The sequence below is a fragment of the Grammomys surdaster genome, unplaced genomic scaffold (genome assembly GCF_004785775.1).
Source record: "Grammomys surdaster isolate TR1022 unplaced genomic scaffold, NIH_TR_1.0 262, whole genome shotgun sequence".
Taxonomy (NCBI): domain Eukaryota; kingdom Metazoa; phylum Chordata; class Mammalia; order Rodentia; family Muridae; genus Grammomys; species Grammomys surdaster.
In genome coordinates this window covers 3,527,432-3,547,001 of record NW_021604703.1, presented here as the reverse complement: position 1 = coordinate 3,547,001, position 19,570 = coordinate 3,527,432, and the positions used below count along the sequence as shown (strand labels likewise).

The following is a 19,570-nucleotide window of genomic DNA, read 5'->3' as shown; positions in this document are numbered from 1 at the left end:
TTTTTTTAACTATTTTATTTTTAGTTATGTGTATGTATGTGTTGGGTGTTGGTAGGTATGTTCCTATAAGTGCAGTTGCCAGAGGAGGCCAACAGAGAGTGTTAGAGCCTTTGGAGTTAGAGTTACAGGTGAACTGCCCCACATAGGTACTGGGGTCCTCTGAAAACTAATGTATAATTTTAATCTCTCCAGTCTCAAGAATGTATTTTTAAAATCTAAGTCCCCAAAGTAATAAGTTGTGTACACTTATAAGTGTGTGTGTGTGTGTGTGTGTGTGTGTGTGTGCATGGACCCATGTATTATGTGTGTACACGCTGTGTGAAGTTAGAAGACCCAACATTGCTGACCTTACTATTTGATTCATCATTTGGAGAAAATACAACTAACAAGACGGGAGTCATTTGCAAGTGTCTGTGCCTTCTGTACCTATGAATTATTCTTCAAAACCACATCTCTCCTTTCTTTCAGGAAACCAGAGGCTTTGAAGTCACAAGAAGAGAAGGTAGGAAAAATTACTTACATCTCTGTTGTTCCCGGCGCTGACATTTTGGAAGTGGTTTGGCTGAATCTAAGATGAGCGTCAGTCTATGGGCAGCCTGTTCTTTGAAATGCCATGCTTTCCTACATGCTAGCTGTTTGCTTCTTGGCTCAAGAGACAGAACGTAAGACTGGGTTTGCCTGTGAGAGCAAGGGCTTGCACCTTCAAGTATCAGAGGCAACTCCTGGGGACTGGCTCACTCCTGACCACACACATGGTCTCTAAAGGAGACCTTCATTTGGGGGTGACACTTGAAGTCATTTGGTTTCAACCAGAAGTCATTAATGATAATCACAACAAAACAAACAAAAAAAAGGTTTAAAATTTGGGGAGTTTGTTTCATCATTGAGTAGGCAAAGCCACTATGAAAAATGTTTCTGATTAGATTTTTACAGCTTCAGCTAAGCCACAATAGAAATAACCAATTAATTTCCCCCTTTGAAAACAATTCCATGATGTTCCACTTTCCCTGCCAGCCTTCCTCGGGCACATTTGTTTTCTGGTCTCAGAGGTAAGTGTGTACTGATGGCAATTTCAGAATCGTCTAACGGAAATTTCTTTTATTTACTTTCAGTAACAGCTAGTCTCTAACGAGAGAATGTCTTTTGTGCAATTTGTGGAATCATCTCTTTATTGTAGGGACAGAAGTGAGCAAATAAAGTTGGAAACCATAGTGTGTTCTCTGTCTTGCACATAAGCTTTGATTCTACACATAAGCACACTCTCTTCCATTGTACTGTCTCTGGGAAGAGTAATGCTGGGGTAGACAAGCACGCTTGCCTCCTAAGTCAAACATATCCTTCCTCCCAGTTAGTTAGCATCCATGTCATGGACCACAGTGAGAAGCTTGGATAACTGTGGTACTGGTAGGCCATTTAAGAGCTTGATAATGTCCTGGCAGCACTGTCCATACCAGTCACCCAAATAGCTGCTGTCTGTGTTTCTGAAACCATAAATCCAGAGGACCTGGGCAATCTGATTCTAGTGTGAACTTTCTGGCTTCCATGTGCTCAGTGTGCAGTGGCCTTGGGACCACTTCAACAGGGCGAGCCACATTCTTTGGCTATTGATACCAAATGAAATTGGATGAAGGTAGATGGAGGGGGTGTTGTTTGTGAAAATTATGTTCCCAGCGGGAACAGTGACTGTCAGCTGGAGAGAAGCATCTGTAATGAAGGTAGACGTTGGCACGAACTGTGTGGCTTTGAATAATAAGCTGTCCTCTCGCTGACAATGTCTCCTGTTAATTTGCATGAAGGAATCACATATAAACTTAACCTCTTTGTAATCTTTCTGTCTGTATGTTGAAAACGTCTTTGATTAGGCTGGAGTTATGGGGCAGCCCTGTGTATTTCTTTTCAAAGACAAAAAAAAAAAAATCTAAAAAACTTTGGAACTTACAGGGCTGAGAATTCCTCAAAGGAGGAGGTTGAGTATGCCAGGGAGGGAGCAGACATGTGTGGGCTATCCTGTCTTCATTCACAGCTTGGCTCCCAAATCAGCTTCTACAGTGATTGACCCAGGACATGCTCTTTGGGCTGTTATTAGCAGGTCTCTCCCAACACCACCGACACAATTTCTCCTATTGTGAATGATGTCTTTCTTAGTTCTTTTGCTTGTTTGTTTTATCAATGTCAAATGGTTAAGAGTTCTTGAAATAGCTCGATGTCACATAGAGAAAGGGAGATTAGGGACTTGAAGGATAGTTCCAGGTTCTTGGAGACCTGAGAAGCCACTGCCGTGGGTTGGGTCGATCTTCTGAACAGTACTTAGTATTAAAAAAAAAAAAAAGAGGTGCTGTAGAAATTTCACCAAGTTATTCCTATCAACACAAATAGGTCATTATTGTCTAGCGGTGTCCGTGCTGCTCCAACCCGACCTGGAACAGAAGGCTTCAGTGGCACTCCTTTCTCCAAGCCCAGGAGGGTTCTGGGTGCTCAGGAGGCATTTTTGAGTCTAAAATGTCAGCCCCCTGACCACAGAATCTAAGAGAACTTTCCATGTAGGTGTGTTTTGTTTAATTTCTACACCTGACTCACAGACACCAGCTCTGCCTGAGGTTTAATGTCTCAGACACCTGGCCCAGGGCAATTCCTCACTATGACTTTTGGAAGTGCTTGACTAGGTCTGTGTGGTGAGGCCTGAGAGAGGCTGCCAGTAGTCTGAGAGATGATGAAGTCTAGACTGAATCACAGAGGGGCAGGGACCAGGGAGGTGACAGCCTGTAACTTTATTCAGTGCTCCTGCAGCCTGTGTGCTTTGGGCTTTATCCCAAGTCACCTCTACTTCATAGCATCTTTCCTGAAGCGTTTGGCTTATGCTGCTAATCCAACCTATTCATCTGCTGAAATCAGAAACCTCTTCTATTCCTCTCCAACTTCCCCACAATCCTAGGCCAAGACCTGTAATTTACTTAATATATTTCCCTTTTAATAGAATATTATTATATTTGAGAATTTCACTTGTACATACAATATATTCACCCCATTCCTCTAATCCATCCCAGTCATACCTCTATCCCCTCAATTTGATGTCTTTTTTTTCCTCATAAACTGTGGTGTCCAATTTGTGCTGCTTATATGCATCTGACGGCATCTGCTGAGGCAAAGCAACTTGTTAGATGCCACGCCCTTAAAGAAAAATGACTCTTCCTTAGCAGTCATCAGCTGTCAGTGGTTCCTAAGCTAGGGGTGGGAGGTAGTGAGCTCCTCCCCACCATGCTGGATGCTGACTGGCTTGACCTCAGGGAGGCAACTACAACTGTGATGAGTTCAAGTGCACTGGTCCTGTAGTGTCCAGTCCTTTATGACCGCTTGCTTTTAGAATATTTCTGCCCCTCTTTCTTGATATTTCCTAAGCCTTGGGTACAAGAGCTATGATACAGATGTTCCAATTCTAGCTGAGCACCCCACAATCATATATTCTCTGCATTTTGACCAGTTATGAATTTCTGTGTTAAACACTGTCCACTGTGCAAAGAAACTTCTCGGGTGAAGGATGAGTGTGTCATCAACCTATGGGTGGAGAGGAATAATTACATCTTGATCCTACCCATTGGGAAGCAGAAAACAGTTTGATGTTGTGTCCACTTAACAACATAGCAATAGGAAGTTGACCCCTAGGGCCTCTGAGCTCCCCAGCCATGGCTTCTTGGCTGGATTTACAGTATCAGTCACACAGCTTCTCCTAAGGAGCACGCCTATATCACATCATAAGGTGGTTGGTAAGACCCCTAACGTTCATGCCACTATTGCACGTGACTCTTGCCAGGCTGATTGCTATGGTAGCTTTCCCAGTTCATAGCTGAGTAAGCTGGCTGATGAGTTTTCGCTCCCATCACCCTGCATAGGACCTAGTGATAATAATTATTTTTGAATTAAGTACAAGTTGAACCCTGGTCTCATCTTCATGATTTACTAGTGAGGACCCAAGACCTTTGGGTTTTAAAAAGATAATTTAAAAAAGATATTCTGAATGGTTACTACAAGTTTTAAAAACACCATTAGCTCTTCAGTGAGCATTGCCATCTCTGGTAATGTTCCAGATGATGGGTTGATGGGAGGGCTTTAAGTTTAAATAAGCTTGGTGTCATGGGCTGAATGTACAGCCATAGTTTGAGACTCTGTTCTCAAAGAAAAAATACAGACTGACAGAAAATGGTATAGTGAAGTACTAACCCAGAATTTATGATCATGACCTTCTATTAAATAGAGACCTATTTAATAAGGTCTCTACAGACAATAGACATACCAAGTTAAGATAAAGTCATACTGGATCAGCTTTGGCTTTAGTCCCATGAGTGGCAGTGGGAACTTCATTTCATCTACAGACATAGATGGGGAGTGCCACGTAAAAGGAGAGCAGGGCATTGCTGGCAACCACTGGCTAGGAAGAGATGTGGGAAGACTATTCCCTAGAGCCTTCAGAGAAGATCAGGAATGGGCTGGCCTTTTATTTGGTCTTCTGATTTTCAGAACTGAGAAAATGAATTCCTGCTTTTGAAAGCCTCCTGGTTTGTGGTACTTTAATGCAGCGGTGCTGGGGCACAGTACACTCAGAAAGTGCTGAACTCTAAGAACCCGATGAGTTGCATGGCTGCAGTTGAGTTTGTTTGGGCTGCAGAATCGCTCTGGCTTTTGTGTTAAATACACTCTCAGCAGGGCAGATAATAGGCAGCGTTTTCCCAAATCAGCTTCCTATGGGATGGAACAAATTTAACTTTGCTGTCTTGGTGTTCATGGCTGCCACTGCACTCGGTGTCTTTGCAAGGCCTGCTGTAGTAGATCTGGGCAAGGGGGAAGCTTCCTCAGCAGCCAGGCACCAGGGCTAAGCCTGCCTGGAATGGTGACGTGGGCACAATAATGATAACTTACTCACTATGAAGTTTCAGAGAATTCTTTATTTCCCTTGACCTTCAGATGAACAGACAGCATCTTATACTTGAGACTCCTTTCTTCCTTGCCACTTTGGTAGTGGTGACAAGGACTCTGGCTGAATCCCCTTCCTTCTCATAGGACTGCTGCCTCTCTATTGTACCCCACACTTATAGGTGGTGGCTGTTTAAGTTGTCTGATCTTGATCTATCCCCATTAAGGGGCATAGTATGTAACACTGGCTACCAAACCTACATAGCTAGCCTCAACTGGGGCTAGGTGAGGCATTCCCTATACCCCAATCCTTCACTGCTCGACACTGGAGCATTGCTCATTCTTTTACGCATGCTCAAAGAAGTTGAGAGTGCCACCTGCCTCTCATGAAGTTAGGCTTGTTGTAATGACTCTCTTACAGCAGTAAAGACTGAGGTAGGACAACAAGAGCACAGGGAGTCTTTAGGCCAGGACACCTGTCCTCCTTAGAGAAGCAAAACTGTTGCTTCTTCATGAGAGCCCTGGACTGACCTTGAACCTTGTGTTCAGAGCCCACCTGTGCTAGTTGCACAGGGAAGCCATCATGGCTACATTTTGTCTGCTTTCCAGAACAAGAATTTTTACATCTTTCCCCAAACAACTAAAAAAAAAAAATCGTGTGTTTGTGTGTGTGTGTGTGTGTGTGCATGTTTGTGTGTGTGCATGCCTATAGCACATACATATGGAGTTTGGAGGTGAGTGTTAGCTATCTTTGCTGAACCTGAAACTCACTTTACAGTAGTAAGAATTGGGATAGGACAAGACCACAGGATACCCCTGGGCCAGGACACACGTCCTCCTTAGGGGCTAGCTGGCCACTAAGCTCTGTGGATCCTTCTATCTCCACCTGTCCTGCAGCACTGGAATTACAGACTCACAGCACCCTGTCCCACATTTCACATGGACGACGGGGATCTGAATTCACGGCCTCACTTCTCCACAGCAAGCCTTCTATCCACTGAGCTGTCTTCCTAGCTCGAGCACAGTTCTTTTTACATCTCTCTCCAGGCATCTGAAATTTAATTTCAACCTTTTCTGAAACTTCACGGTGAAGAATTGCCAACCCTGGTCCTTCTGAGACACTCCCATGTCCACTCAGAGGGCAGGTGCTGATTGTACCTGCCAGAGCCCATCTACTCACGCCAGCACTTTCTCTGACTGATCCCATCTCTTTGAATTACAGCCGTGGGAGCACCCTCGAGCATGGAGCAAGTGGCTTGGATAATTCAGCCCTTGTCAGCTATCTTTGAAGGGCAGGAGGTGATCTGTAAGCTATTCCAGATGTCTGTGATTGTGCTGTGATTAGGAGCTTGAGTTTGGAGCTGGGCACCAGGGTGTCATGTTATATTACTGGCCCTCCCAAGGATGCTTCACTTACTGTGTTCCAGCCTTAGCCAGCTGGGGGGCCTGGCTTTCCAGCAAGACAATAGTGAGGCTGGGAGGGCAAGGCTGCTGCTGTCTTCAGAAGAGAGGAAAGGAGGGAGACTGTCACCCTTATCTGGGTGGATCTGGGTACTTAAACTGCTTAGTAATGCAAATCCTCCAACTAAACAAAACCTGCCTACATTCATTGAGTTGGAAACTGGAACCCTGGCTTCCTGAAAACCCCTGGAATCCATTCCCAGTCGACAGCTGCCTCTAATGACCCCTTTATTGTTCTGTGCATCTGGGGGAACTCCAACTATCAAGATCCTTGTGGTGTTTGCCATTAATTCTGATTTTGTGTAGCAGATGTTTTCTGGATCTCTCAGTTGTCTGCATAATGTGTCTTAGTCTAATGTGAAGTAGCTGACTCTGGGCTGAAACAGATGAATGAACTCCCAGGTTTTCTGTGGGGAGGGCATACTAACTTCTTTAATGGCTGCAGACAGAGGGAACTTAAGAAAACCAGCCAGAATTGACAGTGCTCAGACCAAGTCCTTTTCAGTTCTAGACTTCATCCAAGGCTAGGTGAGACATTCCCCACACCTCAACCCTTCTCCCCCCAACACTGGAGCATTGATCATTCTTACATATATGCTGGGCTCAAAGAAGTTAAGAGTGCAACCTGCCTCTTTACAGTCCAGACTCAGCAGATTGCCTTTTTCTGTGGCACACTGTCCTTTTTTTTCAGCAGATAAGAGTTGTACTCAGTTGCCTGCCCTAAGGTAGATGGGAAATGGGCAACCCTGCTGCTAGGGTGTCTATTCCAGGGCAGGAGTTCTACACTCAAGCTTTTTTTTTGTTTGTTTGTGTTTGCGTAATTGTGTGTATGTATGTACATGCATATGCACACACAAGCACTTGCCATAGCCTGTGGAGATCAGAGGACAGTTTGCAGGAGTTGGTTCTCTCCTTCATCCATGTGGATTCTGTTGACTGAACTCAGATCATCAGCAAAGCTGCCTGCTGAACCATCTGGCAATTCCTCCACATTCTACAACCATCTCTTAAATACAGAGCTCATCGAGCGAATCATTGGGAATTACCGTCACAATACTTGGCCCAGGACCAGAGATCTCTATCCAGAGCTCTTTGGGAAGTCACAGTGCCAAATAAATAATGATTTCTGTCCTACTTTCATTTCTGTTCCTGTGACAAAATACTTTGACTCAAAGAAATACTAGAGGAAAAAGAGGATTACTTGGCTTACAATTCCAGATTACTGTCATAATTGTAGGGGAGTCGTATCATCAGGACCTTGGGACAGCTGGTCACACCACATCCATAGTCAAGAACAGAGAGAAACAATGCACTCCTGTCACCTGCTTGATCACTCAGGAAGTTTGCTTCACTCTTATACAGTTCAGGGTCCAGTATAGGGAATGATGTTGCCCACAGTGGGCTGGGTCAATTAATAATCAGTACAAGTACCACAGGAGATATTACCACAGGACAGTCAGGTCTAAATAATTCCTCAACTGGGGCACTCCTCCTGGGTCATTCTAGGTTGTGTCGTGTTGACTGTTATAGTTAACCAGCACAATTCCCCCAAAGGTATGGACCACTGCAGATTTACAAGGACCATGAGATCAGGCCTTCCCCAGGTCCCGTCACTACAACCCAACCTCTCAAGGTCCAGGAGACAGAGGAGATGGGGACACTCAATGAGTCCTACCAAGTCCTTCTCCTTGCACAAAAATTGCAACTCCCTTGAGCATTTAGCAAAAGTTAAGATTGACGTTTGTTATCTTCCTTTCTTTCTTAGCCCCCAAAGTCTCTACGTTTTAGCAACCTTTGAAATGGTCTCCTCTCTGTAAGCACGGAAGCTTTGTAAAGCTGTTTGCTTCAGCATATTAATGTGCCACTGGCAAGCCTTTGGAGTTAATTATCTGTGACTTAAGAACCATTTATTTCTGTCTCTTTGTCTCATTGTCACCCAGCACTTTTCTTTATTAGAAAACAAAGTAGAGAACCAACTGACCATTATGTCTTAATTCTCTGACTGTCATCAAAATTAGTTTACCTCTTAAAAATTCTTTTTAACAGCCCCCATCTCCCAAACATGTGCCATCTCATTATTTTCAGATCGAGTTGTCTCTTAACAAATCTTTAATTTCTCGGCTTTGGCATGAGCAGAGTCCAAACTGGGACCAAGCTGAAGGAGGAAGCAGCTCATCTAAATTAGCAAGGCTGTCAATGTTCTCTCATGATTTGTCAGCCTTACTAACTGAGCAGTTGGCTTTTTTTTTCCTTCTCTCCAGCTATGATGGGAGCATCATAATGTGTCTTCTTGGGTTCACGTGCTGGAGAACCAACCATGGTGACCCTGAAGGGGCTTTCCAGGTTAAGTGACCATAGTTAGGAGGGCCGTGAGTTATAACCTGCTCATGGGTCTCTCTACACTCCTATTTGGTTGTGTTGTACTTCTTGTGATTCCATTCAGTTCCTGGAACTGCTTCAGGCCTGTTTATAGAGGCTTGGTCTGTGATGTTAGATCTCACCCTAGAAAAGAAGACCTTGTCTCAATATCCCCAGGATGTCAGGACCACGTGCTGGAGACATGAGCAGGTGGGTGGGCACTGGATCAGTGGTTTGTTGAAAACCCACAGCCTCCTGGGACCGATCGTTCAGCCAGTGGTGGGGCTTAGGTGGGGCAGGGTGTGATTGGCACTGTGGGATGATGCACAGAGCTAATTTACTCCTATCTAGGATTAGCAACTCCTATCTTCCTGTCCCTTCAGGCTACGCTTGGCTGTTTTCTCATTACCCCAAAAGCAACGTCCTGGAGCCATGTTGGACAGTTAGTATCGGTGATGGAGAAACCATTCTCTTTGAAAAGATGACACAATTCCTAGGTCATTGGTTGCTAATGGAAGTTTCCTTAACTGAAGGATGCTGTGTGTACAGAGATGAGGATCCGTGATCCCTGGGAACTGAGTTAGCTGAGATGATACAGGAAGTTCCTGCAGACAGAAAGGCTACCTGTGTGCCCATATCTGGCCATCTCCTCACACTAAAGGGGTCGACTATAGAGTGTAATGGAATTTGCTCAGTAGAAAGGATATTATTTCCTGGTAGTACAACCCTCTGGATATTCTGCTCAAGGTAGAATATACCAGAAAGGTTCTTAGAGGAACAGAATGATAGAATTATATACATATATATAATATATACTATATTAGACTATATTATATTATTATAGTATATATTATATATGTATATAATATACTATATATTATATATAGCATATAGTATATAATTACATATTATATTATCTATTATCTATCTATAATTGAGACTGGCTTATATGAGAGGGCTGAGTAGTCTCACAGTGGCTGTTTGCATGCTGACAAGGCCAAGATTCTCATAGCTTCTCAGAGCACCATGCTAGAATGCCTCAGTAGTCCCAATATGGCACTGAAGGCCCCAAAAATCCAGGAGAATCCTTGTATACAGTCTATGTTAGAGGCCAAAGAACCTGGACTCTTATGTCAGGGGAAGATGGTCACAGCTGCAATGGAAACATTTGCCCAGAGAGAAGCAGAATATAGACAGGCAACTGCTTTTTTCTTGGGCCACAGGTTGTCTGTCCTCAGTCAGTCTTCTTTGGAAACATCTTTGAAGAGGGAATTAAAAATCTAGTCAGTTGACAATCAAAATCCACCACCATATAAAACCTCGAGTTTTTCTCTAAAGCATGGCTATCTTAGAATAGGGTCTCCCTGGACATGCCCCCTATCTCCACCCCAACCCTACCCCCACCCCTCAATGCTACACAAAGTCCCTGGTCACTTTTTCTTTTTTTTTTAAATTGGATATTTTATGTATTTACTTTTCGATGTTATCTCCTCTCCCATTCTCCCCTAAAACCTCTTATCCCATACCCCCTCCTCCTATTTTTATGAGGGTGTGCTCTGAACATCCTCCCAATCCCATCTCCCTGCTCTCGAATTCCCCAAGACTAGGTAATCCAAACTTTCTGGGACCATGGCCCTCTACTTCCACTGATGCCTGACAAGGCCACCCTCAATTACCTATACAGGTGGAGACATGAGTCCCTCCCTTGGTGCTCTCAGGCTGGAGGTTTAGACTCTGGGAGCTCTGGCTGAATCTTTTGATACTCCTTCTAATAAGGACCAAAGCATCCACACTTTGGTCTTCCTTCTTCTTGAGTTTCATGTGATCTATGCCTTGAGTTTCATGTGGTCTATGCATTGTGTCTCAGGTATTGTGAGCTTTTGGGCTAATATCCACTTATCAGTGAGTGCATACCATGTATATTCTTTTGTGATTGGGTCACCTCACTCAGGATGATATTTTCCAGCTCCATCCATTTGCCTAAGAATTTCATGAATTCATTGTTTTTAATAGCTGAGTAGTACTCCATTGAGTAAATGTACCACATTTTCTGTATCCATTCTTCTGTTGAAGGGCATCTGAGTTCTTTCCAACTTCTGGCTAACATAAATAAGGTTGCTATGAACATAGTGGAGCATGTGTCCCTGTTGTAAGTTGAAACATCTTTTGGGTATATGCACAGGAGTGGTATAGTTGGGTCCTCAGGTAATACTATGTTCAATTTTCTGAGGTACCACCAGACTGCTTTCCATAGTGGTTGTACCAGCTTACAATCCCACCAACAGTGGAGGAGTGTTCTTCTTTCTCCACATCCTTGCCAACATCTGCTGTCACCTGTGTTTTCTTAGCCATTCTGACTGGTGTGAGGTGGGTGGTTTTCATTTGCATTTCCCTGATGACTATGGATCCTTAACACTTCTTTAGGTGCTTCTCGACCATTCGAGTTTCCTCAGTTGAGAATTCTTTGTTTAGCTCTGTACCCCATTTTTAATAGGGTTATTTGATTGTCTAGAGTCTAATTTCTTCAGATCTTTGTATACCCTGGTCACTTTCTTATGTCAGGTAACAAGATTTCACTGGCTCAAACAAAAAAGATGATTTGGTGGATTTATATATAACTTGACAATCTGGGCTCAGGGGTTGCTAGCTTCAGGCACATTTGATGTGGCCCAGGGACCTGGCTCTTTCCTTCAGTTCACTCCTCTTGCTGGCTTCCCTTACAGTGAGTGTCAACCCTCCTCCTCACAAGACAAGTTCAGCAAAAGGGAGACAGCATAGCCTCAGCCTCCCACTGAGGTGCTTGGGTTCCCTGTACAGCCTCCTGAGCCAGTGGCTGAGGACTAGGGGAGAGTCACCAGTTGTGTCCTATTTGGTATGTCATATACCAATATGGGAAGAAGGTGACTCCCTAAATGACAGTGGAACATGGAAGCAGAAAAGCCTAAAACAGCAAACAACTCCCTGGGGCTAGAGAGATGGCTTAGTGGGAAGACACACTTGCCTCACAAACCTGAGACTGAGTTTAGAATCAACATAAAAGCCAGAAGCAGTAGGATGAACATCTGTAAGGCCAGCATGCCTGGGCTGGAGATGGGACAGGGTCTTACTATGGAGTCCGGACTAGCCTAACAGAGACCAACTTGCCTTTGCCTCCTGAGTGCTAGGATTGAAGGCACACACCTCCATGCCTTGCTCACACTGTCCACATATTTCAGACAGTTTGCACACAAAGGGTTCCCTCCCTTCAATTCTGCAGACAAGAATGGTTCTAATGGAAACATTTATAGAATAGCCCTATTCGGTCCCTACAAACACCTCTGATATGGGGCAGTGCACTTTCATTGGGGGGGGGGGTAGCTGAGACTTAGCACTGTAGGAGATTAGTCACAGAATTGAATCATGGGTTTCCCAGAGGCCCATGGGAAAATGCATTTGCTTTGGATATCCGACAGTGTTTATATTATTCTGTCCCAAAGTTCAGGCTCAGACATGGACTCTATTCTTCATGTGACAGGGCCTGCGGGGTGGAGGGCAAAGAACAAGCAAGGCTCTTGATGATGGTATGACTTGCTTGCTCAGGAGCCCTGGCTTGCTGCAGCCACAAAGAGGCAGAACTCCCTCCCCCTACACACACACACACACACACACACACACACACACACACACATCAGAAGACATGGGGCTGGTGGAGAGTTATGGGAGGATGAGACCATTATAACCTGTGTGTTCTACTAACTTTAGAATTTCTTTTTGAATGGAAGCAGCACTCCCATCCAGCGACTGAGTGGCTTTATCTGATGTCTTATCATTTGCATGAGCTACTGAGCCATTGAGACACAAGATGGGTGGTCAATGGCCAAGAGCAGCAGATTACAGCAGAGGCTCAAATCTGATTTCATGCTTAGACACTTGAGCTATACAGAAAGTGACCAGATCTCTTGCTTTGTCTTCAAAAGATGATAGGTTTGTAAAAGTGGGCTACAAGATCGCTTTCCCCCTTTCAGAGAATTTGAAATGTCTTGACATGTTCTTGGGCTGCCTTTGCTCTTTTCTCTTCCTGTTTTTATTTATTTTTACACTCATTTATCCGTGTGTGTGTGTGTGTGTGTGTGTGTGTGTGTGTCTATATGTGCACCATTTGGAAGTCAGAGGACAGCTGTGAGTCTCAGTCATCTACCATGTGGGTCACGGAGGTTGTCACCTGGTAGCAGGTGCCTTGACCTACTGAGCCATCTCACCAACCCCAAGTCTGTCCTCTTTCTGACATGTTGAAGAAACTCTGTGAGTTAGAAAGAGTGAAGACTATGGTTGGTGTTGGGACAGGAATCAAGTGTAGAGGCAACAAGGGACTTGTCCAAGCTCACACAGCTTATAACGCCCAGTTCTGTGTTTTCATTAAGCTTACTTGAGGAAGTTTATAAATTAAAATCCAGTAGGCTGGGGTTGGGCTGAGACTGGGGCTGGGGCTGGGGACAGGGACATAGCTCAGGGTCTGTTCCCAGCACTGCACACTAGGCATGGTAGGCTCTGCTTGTAACCCCAGTACATAGGAGGTAGATGCAAGAAATTCTGAAGTTCAAGGTCATCCTCAGCTAAAGAGATAGTTCGAGTCCATGCTCAGCTACTTGAGATTGTATTTCAAGACAAACAAAACAGCAACAACAAAAAACAATAGGAAAGCAGAGTTAAAAAAAAAAAAACAACCAACCAAAAACCCTTTGGGGTAGTGTTCTTTATAATAAAATACTGCAAGAACTTACCTGTCAATGTAATGATCCTTTATTTGTGGAATCAGAATATTCAAAAGGAGAGTAAATTCACATACAAGGTGCCTGTCTATGTAGTGGAATATTTCCCCTGCTACATTTTACAATAAAACTCAGTAATCTGGGAGGAGCTAATGTGGAAGGAGAGGAGAAGAAGAGGAGAAGGAAGAGGGGGAGCTAGATGTAGGAGCCATAGAGAACCATGGGTCCAGTATGCTCCTGGGTAATGTTTTATGTCTTAAGGTTAGATATTGGGACACACCTCTAATTGTGTGGGCATCTTGATTTTTGAGCATTACCAAATATATAAAGCCATTGGATAATCTTTAAGCATTAGAGTCTCATTTCTACCAGGTACCACATGGATGGTGGGATGGTCTGGGCTCAGCCAAGCATTGTGGAGACAGGGAGACAGTGTGGTAGATTGGCAGAGCCATCTCCTGAGCTGAAGTCTCGCGGATGCAAGGGCCAGTGCTTTGGCCAGCATGAGCCGAGGTCAGAGTTGAACAGTGGCAGGAGCACGCTGCCGCTCTTGGCCTCAAGCCTTATCTAGTCAGAAACATGGCACCGCATAACAACAAGCCAGATTGGGTGCTGCCGTTTTTTAATAATAACCGAAATATGTCTATACTGATGTTTAAGTACCACATGACATACTTCATGGTTTGAAATGATGACAGTTTAAAACAGAGCCCAAACTATTCACTAGGGCTGGAGGGATGGTTCAGTGTCTAAGAGCACTTGCTCTTTTGGCAGCAGATCTGAGCAGTTCAGATCCACTGAGCTCAGTTCTCAGCATCCACATGGAGGCTCACAACTGTCTGTAACTCCAATTCCAGGGGATCCAACACCCTGTTCTAACCTCCATGGGTACCAGGCACACATGTGGTGCACAGACATACATGCAGAAAACACTCATACACATAAATTTTTAAAAACAGAAAAAATAAACCAAGCTTTATTGCCACAAGTCAGCAGATACATTAGTAACCCCCAAACCCAGATGTTCCCAAGATGGACATTTCTGCAGCTGTGCTGAGAACTCCCTGTGTTCTGGAGATCAGAGCCTTAACTTTGAACTCACAACCAACCACCCAGATGTCCTTAGTGGAGACCAGGAACAGGGTCTGATTCTCACATGAATTTCAAAGCTTAGTTCTCTGTATTCTCTCAGAGCTAGGCCTCTTGGTGGTTCTATGTAAGGATTCCTTTCTTCTTCTTTTAAAACAATTTTACATTTATTTTTTGTGTGTGCATCCATGTATTTGTGCTCAAATATACATGCCATAGGGCACATGTGAAAGTCAGAAAAGAACTTTGTGGACCTGGGTTTCTCCTTCTTCCTTTATGTGGGTTCTGGGGATCAGAGACTCGGGTCTTTAAACTTGGTGGCAAACACCTTTACCTACTGAGCCATCCTACCTGCCCCTTCTGCAGGGTTTCTGATGAGCAGAATCATTTGAATGCATAGACAAAGGAAAGCCATATAAACAGCAGGTAACTTCTGAGCACAGCACACCTTTCCAAGACAAGCAAGCGGGAGCAGTGACACTTTATTTCTTCTTGTTGTTGTTTAACAAGCTCAGCAGCAGCTGTGTGTTTAGGAAATAATAAAAGCATTGCTTCTTCCCCAAGAGATTTCTATAAGCAGACATGTCCAGGGCTGACCCATCTGTCCAAATCCCACATCTCCATGTGGAGTGTCTCAGGAGAAGACCAGATGAAGCCATCTCAGAACCAAATGCTTTAGACAACTCTTAGTTCCGAGTGCATCCACCCCTGATGGCATGGTCCATTAAAATGTGGATGCAGGAAGCATAGGTCAGAGATGCTGAAGATAAAGAGAAACAGAGGTCTACAGCCCCCAACCATATTTAGGTGACCTGGGGAAATACTAAGTGTGCCTAGCACTCTGAGAAGATTCACACCTGGGGTTTCCAAAGGTCATCCCATAGCCAGTCTTCATAGCTGTGCTCTTTCAACCCAGCAACCTGCCTGGTGCCAGGAATGATAGCAACCATACCTTCCATGGTAATGCCATTCATGGTACCATCCCAGAGGATGGAAGGTTCCTGAACCTACTGTGGATTGGATATGAAGTGTCGCTCTCCCATAGGTTCATGTATTTGCTCTAGTTTGGTCCCAGCTTATGGCACAAGTAAGAGGTGCCTGAATAATGAAGCCCTGACCTCATCAAATGGACCAATATGTAGATGATTTCATAGCTGGGTGAGCTGTTAGGAGGAGGAACCTGGCTGGAATAATGAATCCATCACTGAAGAAGTACCTTTGAGATCTATAGCTTGTGTCTGACCCCTGTCGACCTCTCCCTGTCTCTTTTTCCCTCCTTGCTTCTCTGTTGCCATGAAGTGAGAGCTCTCCCTCTATGCTCATCTGCCACAGTCCTCTATGTCACTACAGCCTTATGAATGCTGGGAATTGTGTAACTCTTCTATACTTAAGGGGCTAAGAGAGCCCTTTGCACACACATGGCGTTCCTGTTGGCCACTAATATAAACAAACCCCACCATTAGGGCTCTATCTCTGAATGCGCCAAAGTCACTTTAGGTTCTGCCAACTTACTGAACTTCTGCTGAGTCATTTCCGATCCCCCAGTTTACAAAGCAAGCAGTCTTCTCCAAGGCCTCTCTTCTGATTTCTCCACCATAGTTGTTTCAAATGTAAGGTAGTCTGCAAGTGGGACACAGCCTACAATTGCGTTTTGTTTGACTTGGATCATTGACCTATAGGAGCTTTTTTTTGTTTTGTTTTAATTTGAATCTTAATGAGTTTCCATTAAGAGGGGACACTTTGTGTATATTATTCAAGATGATTCTTGAGCTGACATAGCACCCTGAAAAAACATGCAAAACCCACACTGGAGGCAGCCCTGTCCCTAGATGTGCGTTCTTGCCTGTCAGACACAGTCTACACACACACCACTCCCTTAGCCATCTCTGGTACGGATACCATGAGCTGGATGCAGTTCAGGAAATGAGCATAACCATGTGGGAAGCCTTGGGAAGGTGCATGCACCAAGCTGTCTGTGTGGCTTTAGGAAACATTTGGGTTAGTTTATTTTACAGTGTGTGTGTGTGTGTGTCTGTGTGTGTGTGTGTGTGTGTGTGTGTGCATGCTGTGTGTGTGTCACAACATGGCGTGGAAGTCAGAGGGAAACTTGAAGGAATTGGTTCTTTCCTTTCACCCTATGACTTCCAGAGATCAAACTCAGGTTTTCAGGGTTGGGGGCAAGCACCCTTGCCAGCTCATCAGATCACTGTTGCACTCAAGTGTGGCAGGCACTAACGATGGCACAGCAGTCAATGTCAGTAGGAGGAGAGCAAGACGACCATCCCCACCCCCACCCCAGAGGCAGGGTCTTGCCCATACCTGCTCTTCACCCCTTTGAAGATATCTGAGGACACTGGTGTCTAGAAGTGGGGCCTCGGTTTCCCCATCCAACAATCTTAATTTCTGTTATTAAGCCCTTGATCTAGAAACATTCACTCCAGGCAAGAGATTTGCAATCAAGCGTTGGGCGTGGTAATTAATATGTGTGCCTCTTTATGTCAGTTGCACAAATTTAAAACAGAGTGTGGCTTGAGCATTTAAAAGACACTCCACGTGTGTTGAAAGTAATTACTTTCCAGAGCTATTTCCCACTGATGTCCCGTTGCATTTAAATACGTATTTATAGGACTCAGTAGACTAGAATAGTTCTAATTGATATATTTCAGTTCACTGAGTTAAAAAAAAACCAGAAAGGCATTTTGAAGCATATCTTTAATCAGTGTGTTTGTCCCAAAGATAGTGTTTGGCATCTCCAAAATCAGTCACATGATGTTAGAAAAATATTACGTATGGTAGGCTCCCTGCACAGATTTAGAACTTAATGAGAGGGGACATGGCAGCCTAACCATGACTGTGGCTGCAACTTTGAATCTGAGCTCATGAATGTCCTAGAGCTCGGAGGAGCTGATGAACTCCCTCCGTGTCATTTTCTTAATGTGCAAAATGCATATGACACACAGCTGCTGCCCTTGTGTGGCAGGAACTAATGCTTTCTGAGTTGCAAGTGTTGTTCTAATAAAACAGTCTTAATTGTTTGCTTTGTACACTTTCTATTTTATTGTTTTTATTATTTCTCTTGCCTCCGTAATTGGTAATTATTGGGTTCCCATTAATTCTTTATTAGTGAGTTTATAAATGCTATCTTGTGATTTATCCTCCTGCTTTCCCTCGCTTTCCCCCAAATGTCATTAGCAGAAGCAAGAGGCTGGTGCACGCCACTCTGCCTGCCTCTAATGGGGCCAGCAGGGCTACAGCTTCTCATGGCCCACTCTTGTCTTTAGGACTGATCATTCCCAATTACTTGGTTGCTTTGCTGTGAAAGGCTGAATATGAAACCCAGGAGGTTTATTAGTAAAGCATTCTAAGAGGCAACTTATCCAGATGAACAGTGTCTGAACAAGGACCCTAAGCTCCTTTTTTCTCTTTTACTTTTCTTTTTTTAAATGGGAGAGAAGAGGGGGAAAAGTGCCCTTGTGGCTTGGGACAAGCCTCCTGAATGTAAATGACCATGTAATGTGGCATGCTGGGTAAAAGGTCAAGGAATCATCATTCATACAGAACAGAGAGGCCAAGGCCCATTGAGCCTGAGATGTTGTGAGTGGTGACTTGCCTGTATTTCTGGCTGCTGCTACTCAGGTCCGTTCTCCTGCTTCCCTGCTGTGAGTCCACGTAAGCTCCAATCACAGTCTCCTTTGGGTGGAGGTGCACAGCTTTCCCAAATTCTGTAGGCAGCCATTCTGAATCCTGATCCAACTCATTGGATCCTGCATGAACATGACCTGGGGAGATAAAAACAAGTCTATTTGCCCCAGATAAGATCCAGAGAAGAGACTAAAGTAACATTCCACGTAAGGTTAGTGAGGGGTAGTTTCCACTGTCAACAGATGCTAGGTTGACCTGGGAGACGCGGCTCTGTGGGGGCTTGTGGAGGCTTATCTTAATTGCTTTACTTGGAAGACCCGTCCACTGTGGGTGACACCATCCCCTGGCTGAGTCCTGCACTAAGTGGATAAAGAGAGCTGAGCATCAGTAATTGTCATCACTTCATTCTTGTGGGCTGAGAATGCGATCACCAGCTTCCTCGAGCTCTTGTTGCTGTGACTTTCCCAGTGATGGGCTGCATTCTTGAACAATACTGAGCCAGAATAAACCATTTTTTCCTTAAGTTATTTTCTAGTTGTGGATTAAATCCGCACAGAAAAGCTTCTTAAGTTATTATAGCAACTTGGGGGGCGGGGGGACCCAGAGACAGTTGGCTTAATAACCAATGGTTTTATTTGGCTTTCTTACCAGGGTTAGTTACAGGAGCCTCAGTGACACCCCCCCACAACAACTGTATCACAAGAAAAATCTTGCCCCTTCTGGATCACGACTTCACCATAGCTGTAGAGGTGAAGCTCTACATTCCATCCCCCATTTAACTTTCCATACTCTATGGAGTCTTGTACCTCCTAAAGCCAGATGTCTCTTGGGAATGAGGATGTGTAAAGAGTGTATGTGGCTAGACTCGTGGATGGGGGATAAGTACCTACCAACTCCTCGCCAGGGAGTGTTGCCAGGCCTGGTGCTCCGAGGGGCGATTTCATCTGCTCTAAGTTAGATGGCAGTGGCTGTCGTGCTGGGAGGGACAGGATTCTACACCTTCAGTTTTGTCACTGGGAAGAAGCAACTTCACATAGGCCTTGCTATTCTTTTAGGAAATGATGGTAATGGCTTTATCTACCCTGTAGGAGAAAGTTGTGGATTAAATCCGCACAGAAAAGCTTAACATAGCATCGCCCCACTTTCTGACCAGGTTCTGAGTTGTTTTTAATTTATAATTTTTATTATTGTTTGGGAATGTCCTGCATTCATATAATGTTTGGATTAAATACATCCCCAGTCCCTTCTCTCTGCTTCCTCCCCTAATCTCCCTTCTCCCCCTTCTATTTTCTATTTTTCCATCCTGTTCTTATATGCTCTTCTCTCCCTCTCTCTCCCTCCCTCCCTCCCTCCCTCCCTCCCTCCCT

The 19,570-nt window shown here is 44.4% G+C and overlaps 1 protein-coding gene across 2 annotated transcripts in view; it reads left to right on the top strand.

Annotated features, from left to right (window-relative positions):
- Fstl4 (follistatin like 4) overlaps positions 1-19,570 on the top strand; it is a 419,001-nt gene that overhangs the window by 48,555 nt on the left and 350,876 nt on the right. For both annotated transcript variants that reach the window (XM_028775986.1, XM_028775987.1), the window contains one exon: positions 469-502. In XM_028775986.1, the coding sequence (XP_028631819.1) occupies positions 469-502 (34 nt within the window). The remainder of the gene's footprint in view (positions 1-468; positions 503-19,570) is intronic.